The sequence below is a fragment of the Uloborus diversus genome, chromosome 10 (genome assembly GCF_026930045.1).
Source record: "Uloborus diversus isolate 005 chromosome 10, Udiv.v.3.1, whole genome shotgun sequence".
Lineage (NCBI taxonomy): Eukaryota > Metazoa > Arthropoda > Arachnida > Araneae > Uloboridae > Uloborus > Uloborus diversus.
The window spans coordinates 10,082,083-10,094,838 of NC_072740.1; the positions used below are offsets into that span (position 1 = coordinate 10,082,083).

General features: G+C 31.6%; 1 protein-coding gene across 1 annotated transcript in view; it reads right to left on the minus strand.

The window, feature by feature from the left end:
* Window positions 1-1,620: 1,620 nt before the first annotated feature.
* The window catches only part of LOC129231581 (brain tumor protein-like), a 124,103-nt gene continuing 112,967 nt past the window's right edge, over window positions 1,621-12,756 (minus strand). Inside the window, 2 exon segments of the mRNA XM_054865939.1 lie at window positions 1,621-6,416; window positions 11,987-12,182. Of these exon segments, the coding sequence (XP_054721914.1) occupies window positions 5,802-6,416; window positions 11,987-12,182 (811 nt within the window). The 3' untranslated portion in view covers window positions 1,621-5,801.

Sequence of the window (12,756 nt, forward strand, 5' to 3'; positions counted from 1 at the left end):
GGATTTTACAAACCAAGGCTGTAAAATCACCAGGAAAAATATAAACACTTTTAAGTAAGGGAAACACATTTTTAAATCAGAAATGTATCGTCTGCAGCGAGCTCAGTTTTAATTAGCGTGAATAAAATCATTGAGGAGAAAGATCTGTTACCATTTTTTCTCAACTGTGAACAAATAAAATTCTCCTTTTTGTTTTGAAGCTCTTCCTGTAATCGGGGGATTTAATTTTTTTTTTCTTTTTTGGTTATTTTTTTGCGATTTGTAGGGAAATTTAAAATTTTTTTGTTGTAGTTGTTGTTGCTGAAGCCTGATTGTTGAACAGGTGTCACTGAACATAACTTTTATTTTCGTGGTAGACCGTGCAAAACCGGGCAATGCATCTAGTAAAAAATAAAGCACCATGTCAAGAATATTACGACTTTTTGCACAAAATATAGCACTTTAAAGGGCCCTTTGTAACAGGTCATTGAGATAAAGCACTTTTAATGACCCGTGGGGGCCCTGTTGTGACATTGAGGAGAGGGGATAACAAGTAGGATATCCCATAAAGTGGTGGACAAAATTATAACTCAATTTTTTTTTCTTTTGTTTCAATTACAACATGACTCAGTTTAAATTATTTTCAGTTCTAAAATTAGTACATCTTATCAATTAAATTAAAAAATTCATAAAATTGGAAAATTTGTGAAACCTGGACAAAAGTATAAACTCAGAGGTAAAAATTCCAGGATTACAAGAAACAGAAATGTTAATTTAACGCCATAGAATGAATATATGTTGCCATCAGTGGTTGCTAAAAGTTTTTGTTTTTGGAAATTTATGAGAAACATAAAAATGCACCGCTGGACAAAATTATAAACTCATTTTTTTTTTTTCATTTTTTAATCATAATTTAAAGTTAAAAAAATTTTTGAGTAAAGGAGCATGGTAAAACAAAAAAAGTCACTTAGTGACAAAGGGAAACGGGTCAAATATGTTGAAAAAAACGGTGACATTACTTACATAGAGTCCTTTAAAGGTAATATACTTTTCTCTTGTACTTATAACAAGCACTTTGTGGATAGTAGAATGCTGCAACTCATTACCTTAAGTTAGTTTTCATGTTGTTTCAATTGGTAGTCGATAAGTATACTCTTTTTAAATTACAACATAATTCTTATTTGAACTTATTCAAAATGAAAAAAAGTAACTTTAAAGGTAATATACCTGCTTATACTTTGTGGATAGTTTTTTCTTAAGTTAGCATAAACGAAAGTCCATGTTACAATTACAATTAAAAAAAAAAATTCACAAAAGTTTACTGTGACAAAAAGTTTTTCAAAATTTATTATTTTTAAAATAATAAAATCCCAAAAACCTTCACAAAAATTTAAAACTGCATGTTGAAGAATGAAAGTTGATTGGTATCAATCAGACAAGAAAAGAAAAAAAAAGACTTTTGCCAGAGGTAGAGATAAATTGGCTAACTATTTTTTTTTTTTTTTTTGTAATAAGTTCTTACAAAAAATATATTTCTTAAATGCACATTTGAATATAATTCAAGATTAGCTTAAACATTAGTTTATGAGAAAATGTCAAAATATGAAGACACAAGAAAAAAGAACAATTTAAACAAGGGAGTAGAATGCAACAGCCTTTATTTTGAACATGGAACATTATTACAAACTTCATCCATTACGCTTTTCCAAAAATAGCACAAGTAAATGCAATATACCTTACTCCAGATCCCACTAGCTCCTGAATGTCAATTGCTGATGTATTGCCTTGATTTTTCAGTAAACACAGCCTGAAGTGCATAATTTTTGAATATTCATTATGCGGAAGTACAGAAAAAACAGCATTACCAACAACAATGAGACATCCAGAATGTAGGGGATCAATTATTTTGTACTAATGTACAATTGATTATATGGCAAAAAATCTAGGCACAAAATCATTTTCAAAAATTTAACTCCTCATGATCAATAAAGATAATATATATATATATATATTTTATTTGAAGTCACAATTAACAAATGGTTGCTCCATCAATATGGTTGTAAAACAGCACCAAATACTTAGTGCTTTGGAAAAGGACCAAGATTACATAAGCTTCAAAAAGTGTAAACTCTGACAATAAATGGACAGTGCATGATAACATGTGGTATTGAATTGGGCAAACAGAAACCTTATTCAATACCACAATTCAAGTACAGCAGAAATATAAACAAATTTTTCAAATATTGCCTCAAGAGAAAAAAAATATAAACGGAAGCCACCTCTGTGAAGAATCCGTAAATATAATAAGAAATTTTCTGCTTGTATTTTGTGTCATGGTAAATAAATATTGCATAGTAAGTAAAAAAAATACGAAAATTCATTTTGTATATTAAGATAATAAAAATACGATGTATAGCTACAGTAGCTAGAATAAATAAGATAGTGTTGCAAGTTGTAAAACAAAAAACATAATATCAAATACTGTTCTCAATATTCTTACAGCCTACAATATTAACTAGCATTTTTAGTAAACATAAACTCAGTACTACATCTTGGAACACTACCCTACTCTAGCTACCTACAGCATCACAGAGTTTAAAAAAGAAAAAACAATGGCTTTATAGTGCCCTATATAATTTTTTTTAATAATAATCAATTAATTTGTACACATTCAAGCCCTTAGACTAGTATATTCAGGTATTCTAATGAAAGACAACTCTAAAGTCAGAAATTCTATATAATAGGCATAAAAATTATATGTATATATAGATATATCTCTGGTTACATGATATAATGTAAACTGGCTATAATATAGTTCTGAACTTTAACAAGAGGTAGCAAATACTGCATTTAAAGAATTCATTTAAAACATTTCAGTACAAAAAGGCCTTAAGAAGGGGGATTTCAACTTTTAACAAGGTACTTGGTGCTTTTTTCTCTTTTTGCTTCCTTTTGGTAAATTTATATTTATATTTAACAAAATAGGAAACAGTTTCGATAGAACATTTTCTTTTACGGATTCTGTATACATTTTACATAATGATCTACACCTCAAAAGCAGACTTTTGTGATAGGAACAAGAAGTTATAGAAATAAAGCAAGAATATGCATAAGCACTTTTTCCCAGATCATGAATGATATCCTTGAAATATAAGAAAAAAAAGATAAAATAATGGTCCATAGAAAAGGTGGCCACCTTTAATATCAGCATGGCATAAGAGACTAGGGAAAATTAAAGAGCAATGAAGAAATGCAGTTAATGTGAAAAAAAAATGAAATAAATTTATGAAAACTGTATATTTGAATAATAAGTATGCTCAAAATTATCAGTATAATAATAATTAACAATAAGAATTAAACTATATAACCAATAATAAAAATTAATAATGGCATATACAAACATACAAAACTTAAAATTATAAACACATTGTATAATTCATTCATACTTTAAATTACATTTATTTTATTTCACAAATCAGCTTTAAAGCTCTCAAAAATATATTCTAAAATGAGTACTTTCATAATTTCTCGTATTAAATTAGTTCATCTATAATAAAAGAAACAGATTTTACAGAAGTTTGAGTATACATGACGCTTTCAATGAAAATAAATTACTTCATCTAAAATTCATACAGAAGTTTCAGTATACGCGAAACTTGCAATGAAAATAAATTAGTTCATCTAAAATTCATTTCGTATGTATAAATCAGCTTTTAAGCTCCTTATTTTAATTAAGTTGTAAATTGCAATGAAATTCAAAAATGCAGTTATAAATGAATCGATTGTAAATTACATTTGAACTTAGCTTTAATTATCACATTTATCTACAAAAGCTAGTTAACTCAAAAGCCTCAGAACTTCTGAAGCTCAATAACGCATAAAAGCATACAGTATTCACTCCATAAATGTAAAAATTATAACGTATGAAGATTTTAACAACATTATTTCATTAGCAACTTTTAAATATAGTATTTGTGAGATATTTCATGTAACTTTTATATTTACAAGTGCATAGCTTTACTTGCATAGTTTGGTAAATATACTTCAATGATGAAACCATTGCAAACATAATTTAAAAGCAAACTTTTTGTCTTAAAATTGGTGGCAACCCAAACTATGCACATACTTTGTTTCATTGAAATATTTCAGCCTATTTGACTAGACTAGTAAAGCACTAAAAGCTTCAAAATTTTAATTTATGTTGGAATGTCTTAATGGGCAAAACATAAAGGCAACATAAAATTAAAAGTATAGGAGTGAAATATTTGTTTCATTAGTTTGCTTTGCAATGGAAATAAAGAGCCTATTGCAAAAAGTAGAGATATTTATCTGTATAAATACGTTGTGAAGGTTATTTTCCTCCACATCAAATAAAAGAGAAAACGCTAACAGCATAAAAAACAACTTTAAAATTCATGATGAGACATAAACCTGGTCACACCTGAAATCAAAAGATCAAATAAAGGAAAAGAAAAAACAACATAAATATTAAATACAATTGTATATGAAAATGGTTTTCAAAATAACACAAAAATAAACACACAAAATGCTCATATAATAATAAACAATTACATAAGCATTTGGTTAGCAAGCTTGGAACAGTCCAGCACATTGGAACAGCCCAGCTAGTTGTAACAGAATGCACACAAACACATTTCAATGTTTTCTCACATATTGTGCATAGAAGTTTGTTCTGAATATATTCCGAGTCCATTTCTCTCATTCACACAGGAATGCCTAATGAAGCAGCTTTTAATTTGTCAAAAAATAAATTTAACCATACTTTCTTAGTACTTTTATTTTAAAAATTAGTGGAGTTTTCTCTTCAATTAAACGTTATTGAAAACTCTAAGGCAGACAGTGTTGGCACTAGTGAAGTGCTGTCAGCCAATCAACACAATATGCTCTTTGCCGCAGCATTAAACATTCCAAAGACTAGGATGATAATACAAAAAATATAATCTTAAAATTAATAAATACCTACTGCTACCTTGATTTGGTTCAGCAGTCATACAAAGTTAATTACAAAGTATTCGTAAACAGATGCACAAATATAACTACAATAAAAAAGAGGATTTTTTTTTTCTTGATTTTGGAAGATCAAAGGATAATCAATAAAATGATAAAACAAAACAGGAAAATAAAACAACTAAATCTCTAATAACTACACACATTAAAATTCAATGCAGAAGTTTCAGATTTAAGTACAAGCATTTATAATTATGAACACTAAGTAGATACATCAACACAGTAGACACAATGCCAAGATTGTCATTCTACAAAATAACTTTGTTTAATAATCTTTAAATAACAATCTGAAAAACGTTAAAAGTGAATTTGAAACAAATATTGTGAGCAATTGTGTTGTAAATTTTAGGTGTTATATATATGTATATATGTATATATATCACAGGCTACTTCACAGATGTGTAAATATAATTCTCTCAACTCACTCTGCTACGACAAAGTGTAAAACAATGCTAAACTAAGAACTACATGATGTATATACTTTTATCTAACATTGTAGACTGGTACAAAAGGCAGCTCAGTCCACTCATTACATGTAGCTGCTATAGATAAACCCTAGACAGAATCAACTACAAAATGCTACACTACACATTTTCATGAGATCAACTATTACATAGCAACCTTGTAGTCTAATATTAATGCAGTTGGCATACTTGACAGTTAAGATATGGCTTTATAAATCCTATAATCCAATAACTACAATCTGGCCATTAAATAAACATCGAGTCTAAATGCTCTTAAATAAGTAATGCTACCTAAGCAAAAGCTACAGGTAGTCTACGGAAGAGGCAATTTTACACAATGTATAAAGTATTTAAAACTAAAACATGATGGTTATTTTTGGCTAGTGTAACCACATAACCTTCTGTTGTTATTTTAAGACCACAGCAACGACTAACTTTAACATAAGGACACTCAAACTCAGATAACAAAGTACCTTGCCTTGAAAAGACTACAATGTGAAAACGATTGCCATGACTGTCACCGACAAGAACATCTCCAGCATCACTGATATCAATGCCATTAGGAAAATTAGTGACATTTTCACAGCCAATTCTTCGCAAGAATTTTCCTTTTTCTGAAAAGACAATTACACAATGACCTTTAAAATCGCATATATAAAACTCTTTAGCACATACTGCTATGTCAGAAGGTTCTCTCATGTATTCACTGCAGTCAAACCAATGCAGAAGGTCTCCAGCTTCTGATATAATAAAAACTGTAGGTGCAACACTATCCACAGCAACTATAGTACCTTCACTTGTTATAGCCAAACCAGCAACAATATCTATGTAGCGAATGGCGATCTTCTTCAGAAAATGTCCAGTTTTTGTAAAGATCTGCATTCTAGATCTTTCACTTCCACGGTCACATACAACAAACTTACCTGAGCTGCGAATTACAGCAACCTAAAAGTGGTAACAAATGAGGTTCAGAACATTATTTTCAAAATTAAAATAGTTATGCATTTAACATGAAAATACATGTGATTGTTAAATTTCATCAATACTAGATTTTGACTTTTATTAACACACATTACTTGTTTCAAAACATACACTATCAGTAATTGCAGTGCACTTAAAGACAATGTTGCAAACAACCGGTAAAACTAGGAAAATTGGGAGTCTGGGAAGTTGGAAAAGTCAGAAAAAGGTTTGAGAAATTGCTTACAAGCTGGAGTTTTTTTTTAAAGATTTGTTTGTGTGTGGACAAACACCATATCATAAAAACAAAGTGTTCATCTATTTAATTACAGTACCTACAATACGAGTTGACCTGCAATGAATTAACTTCATATTCAATATTGTAAATAATATTTGATTGCAAACTGCAAAGATTTATATGACAAAACATAAAAATATACTATGGAACAAAAAAGAAAAAAATATTTTTGCCAAGTTTAAATTTCTTTGTGGGAGAAGCTTTTTACATCACATGTTTTACTACACCAGTCATGTAACATGATTGGCTCATGGTAATGATAATATCAAGAACTTAAAAGGTGTTTTTGCACACTATGCCAATTTCCCAGAACTTTCAAGAAATTGAAAAAAAATAATAAATTCAAGGACTTTAAAGCTTTTTTTGTTTTTTAGGTCATTTACCCACTCTGTTCTATCCACAGGATTTTAACTATGCCTGCCAACCTTTGAAAAGTGTATTTAGAGTAGTATGATGAAAATAACTTTCTTTCTGGATAGAATCATGAAAAATGAACTAAATCACAATATGGGGAAAACAGCAATGGACAGTAAGTGCTACCAACAATTACATAGCATGTTGTACCTCATTAACCAGAACGCTAACAAGGTGAAGTGACAGGAAGCATTACCCCACAATAGTGAAGATGTAGTATGATTTATACAGGGTTGTGGAGTCAGACTGATTTTGAAGTAAAGGAGTGGAAATCCGTAAAAAACATGCAGACTCAGACTCTGGGTAGCAATTTTTACTTCCTTTTACAAAACAGGAAGTATTGTATTCACAAAAAAAAATTTTCAGTCAAAAATCTGAATTAATTTCCATTTTTCTCACCCCTGAATGAATGTTGAGTTTTTTTTTTTCGACCCAACCCCACATGAATATATGCCTAGGAACGTACAGACACCCGAAATATCCATTTTGATGAGCCCAGAATTAATTACAACGAAATTTCTCGTGACGTTCGTATGTACGTATGTATGTGCATATGTATATCGCATAACTCAAAAACGGTATGTCCTAGAAAGTTGAAATTTGGTATGTAGACTTCTAGTGGGGTCTAGTTGTGCACCTTCTCTTTTGGTTGCATTTGGATGTTCCTAAGGGAGTCTTTGGCCCCTTTTTGGGGGGAAATCATTGTTAATTTTGATGTAACCTCAAGTTGTGTAATAATTTGTCGAACACTTGGTAATATATTACCAGTCTTTTGGTTGCCAAGTTTTGTTGCGAACTTGGCGACAAATTTGGCTTTTATTTTTTTAATTTGGTTTCAATTTGGCTACTGTTTGTGATATTTAGAGAGCAAATAATTGAATCACATTAAAATTGCCAATAACGGGGAAATGACATTAAATTGGAGTAAAAGGAAGTCGTGTGATGCACACATCAGCTCGTTTCTTTAACTTTCTCTCTCTTTGCATTTTTTAAAAAAACTGACTACCAATTCTACGTAAACACTTTCAAATAAAAATAATAATATATTTTATACATTGATCTCAGTTATAAAATAGTAGTAATGAATCCCTTAAGCAAATCAGGGCCTGTAGCTCAGGAGGAAACTTCTAAGGGTGTTTGGTAAATTCAAATAAGTGTTGGCACAAAAAAGCGAATCCAAAAGATTCGATAAAATACATCTATTTTTTAAATCTGAAGACAAAAGCTTGGTTCTCACTAAAAAGTATGAAATAAAATAAACATATGATTTCTTGGTAACAACACTCAATAAGTAAAATTAATCTTGAAATCTTCATACTAAGGTAAATTCTAAAGCAGCCAATAAAGTTTAAATTAAAATTGAGTGAAGGAGAAAAGTATAGTAAAAGCTATTCCTGCCTAGCTGCATACCACCACATTTTGTCTAAAATGTGCTCCAGACGTATATGTACACAGCCTCTCATCGCAATATAGTGCCCTATTTTCGATGACATTTTATAGTTAAAATATAACTTAAGATTTATAGGAGATTTCAGAAATAATGTACTTTTATTTTTTTTCACTCTGAAATTAGCTAGGGGTGTCCCACCAGATGGTTGCCACCTGGGGGCGGACCGCCCCCTCTCAAGAAAGGTTTCTTTGACTCGGCAAAAAGGCATTTTTTTCTCTCAAGTTACAGCTTCCAAAAACTGAAAGCACACTAGTTGATCAACATCTATTTGTTAAACATGTAAATTAATCCTCTTCATTTTTTTAAATCATGGGATTTTTAAGTAATCTCGCTTTTAAAATCATAATTATTGGAAAATTTGATTTTCAAATAGAATTTTTAACCTTGTATACATCTTAGGTTTACAATAAAATAGAACACCAAAATTTCCATATAAAGGAATTACAGTGAAACCTCGCTTAACGGACACCCCTTTAAAGCGGACACCTCTCTTTACGGACAGTTTCTTTTTTTCCCGTCCCTTTTCTATGGTTAAGCCATTAAAATGCCCCTCATTAAAGCGGACACTCACTTAACCGGACACGGACACAAACATTTCTTGGAAAAAAGCTCTTTCTTCTCTCATTAAAGCGGACAATAAACGGACTATTTCAGCAAATCTGACTCTTTCTCCTTGAAAGAAAAAAGAGAGAGATTTATTGAACATCCTAGATTGGGGTTCACTTCCAATACAGGACTTTTTCAATAATTGACACAAAGAGAACCTGAGATAACAATGAGCAACACCTTTCCTCCTTCCACAATAAACCATAAAAGTTATTTACCCCATTGCGAAAATGCACAACCGGTTCAGAATCTGCCAGGAAAAAATCTGCTGAGGTGGGAAACGAATGTAGAACCCATTGTTTGGGGTTAGGGAGTACATTTTAGGCTCCTGGGGACAGCTCGGATTCCCAGAAAGGCAATTGTTGGTTATTGAGTGCGGCTTAAGTGAACAAAACACATGGTACACTGGCCGAACACCTTATCTTTCCCAAGAGTAATTAAACTGTCCGCCATGTGGTCTTCAGAGTTTACAAAAGAAAATTGGTGATTCGTTTATATATTTTTAAGTTTTATTACTGCGGCCTTTGCTGTTCTTCATCGGCGCCTTTTAATGGACGGGGCCGATGGTTGAGAAGTGATGCGTTCTTAATTCCAGTTATTGAGTTTATTTTAAAGGGAAAAAGAAAGCTGAAAATTTATGGATCGGAATAATGGGGGATCATTGCCAAAGAAAGGGGAGGTGGAGCAGCTTCCCTGGAAGGATAATTTCATTTTAAGAGTTTTTGGAATAAGTTTTGCGTTTGACCCTGTAGTCGAGTGTGTCCTTATTCGAATCGACGTTGGAAAAAATGCCTTGCAAAGCTTTGACTTTAAAAGAAAAAATTGAGGTGCTCGAATATCACAAAAGTGAAAAATGTGGTGTAAGAAAATTAGCAGAGCATTTTAACGTAGGGAAAACACAAGCGGCAGAAATTGTAAAAAATAGAGAAAAGTTAATGAAAGCTTGGTGCGAGAATGGAAACAGCAAGCAGTACAGAATGTCATCTGAAAAGGAACCTTCATATCAAATTGATAAATGCGTGTTCGAATGGTTTTGCCAAGTGCGAAGCAATCAAGTTCCCGTGTCAGGACCAATGCTGCAAACAAAAGCACTAGAAGCTGCGCAGAGCCTTGGAGTAAAGGATTTTAAAGCCTCGAATGGATGGCTTGAAAGATTTCGGAAGAGACATTCTGTTTCTTTTAATGCAATAAGTGGAGAGTCCGCTACTATAAATCCAGAAACGGTAAATGAATGGGTCGAGAAACTGTCATCCATAATTAAAGACTATGATCCCGAAAATATTTTAAATGCCGATGAAACGGGGCTTTTTTACCGTGCATTACCTGAAAAAACCATGTGCTTTAAAGGTGAAAAATGTCATGGTGGCAAAATGTCAAAAGAGCGTTTAACGGTCTTATTATGCTCTAGTATGGATGGTGTTAAAGAGCAACCCTTAATTATAGGAAAAGCGGCAAAGCCAAGGTGCTTTAAAGGTATGAATCCGCAAAAACTTGGCTTTCAATGGAAAGCGAACAGAAAAAGCCTGGATAGACATGGATTTAATGACTGAATGGCTAATGGAACTAAATAAAAAAATGAAACGTCAGAAGTGCAAAGTTCTTCTTTTTCTGGACAATGCGACCTCTCATCCAAATGTGAAACTGAGCAATGTAAATATTTTTTTTTCCCTCCAAATGTTACATCTGTCTGACAACCTTTGGATCAAGGTGTCATAAAAAACTTCAAAGTGTTTTATCGACAACTAATTTTAAAGCACATCGTTTCAGGTTTAGATGGAGGAAAATGTAGTGCAAGCACGGTAAAAATCGATGTCTTACAGGCATCTTCATGGATAAATGCAGCGTGGCAAAAAGTCAAGGTGACTACAATTACCAGCTGTTTTCTAAAAGCTGGGTTCAAAAAAGGTCTACCTGTTGCTGAAGAAGGAACAGTAAATGACAAAGAACCCGTTAATGATTTAACAAAATTAATACGCCTCAGTGGTGAAAATGTTTTAATTGGCAATGAATTTGCTGAAATTGATGGTGATGTTGAATGTGAAATCAATTCCTTAGAAATGGAGGAGATAGTTGAAAGCATAACACATAACGAAACCGAAAGTGAAGGAGAAGACGACGATCCTCAGATAGTAGTGGAAGCATCTTCTGAAGAAACGAAAATTAGAAGCTTACGTGATGCTCAAATATACATTGATCAACTAAGACATTTTTACACCGAAAGAAATGATGAAGTAGGGGTAAAATTAATGCAAGAACTTAAAATTTATCATGAAGATATGATGAGCAAAAACTACTCAAAACAAACTTCAATTACATCTTTTTTCACGAAACTGACATAGGTATGTTTTTGTATTTTCTCTGGGTGTGTTTTATAGTTTATTTCTTGAAAACCTTGAATTGAAGCATATGTAACACTTATTACATTTTGTTACTTTTCTGTAATTACAAACATATAACTTTTGATCTCAGAATAAGTTTTCTTTTAAGAAGTGTTATTAATTATTTTGTAATAAGTAGGTTATTTAAAAACTCGTTTTTTATTTTTTTACGTGTCCCTCGGGAAAGCGGACACCCCTTTAAACCGGACAATATTTATGTCCCCGTAGGTGTCAGTAATAGAGAGGTTTTACTGTAATATTTAAAAAATAAAATAAAGAAATAAAAAAAGCCTAGAGTGGGAATTGGAATCTGATGTTTCTAAGTCCTCTAAGACTCTTAGTCCATTTTCCTTCTTACTCCGCAGCATTGAATTTACAATATGAGGTAAAGGTAAAAAAAAAAACTTGCCTTTCTTGGGTACCATAATTGACCCTCTTCTTTTCCAGCAACACCAAACTGATACTTAAAATCACCAGTTTTTTCAAAAACTTGTATGCGATGATTGTTTGTATCAGCAACTATAATTTCCTCATCTAACCCAAGACAAAATCCATGGGGAGAACTGAACTGGCTTTTACCAGGGCCTAGTTGACCAAATTTACACCTATGAAAAAAATATATATATTACACAAAGAGAAATAAATTGATTTTTATATTTAACCTTTAAGAACACGGATGGCATACTGAGTACGCCGCTCAGCCAGAAAGCAGCTAGGAATTTCAGAAAGTCACTTGACCAACATCTGGCCATTATTTACCCTTTTTCCAAGGTCCTTTAAGTCGAAAGTTGCCTTTTTTTCTTGTTCTTTTTTATTATTTTTCACAGAAACCACACTTGAATGTTCCAATTTGCATGCAAAAAGCATATAAAAATAACAAAATACAATTGTGAGAGCTGCAATAATAGTTCAACAAATGCCAATGAGTTGTCTCAGTGACTAAAATAACATTTATGTATAAACATTGTTAAAAAAATTTCATATTTTATATTTGAAATTCAAATTAAATGTTATAACTTTTTTTAATATATTGTGATCGTATTCATTTTAATTGTGTTCGTATGTTTGTTCAATTAATTTCTTTGATCCTTCTAAAACCCAAATTCAAAATAAAATATCTGAACTGTTTGAACAAAACTCATCCCTGAGTCAGGGAAAATGAACGCATGCAAATTAAAA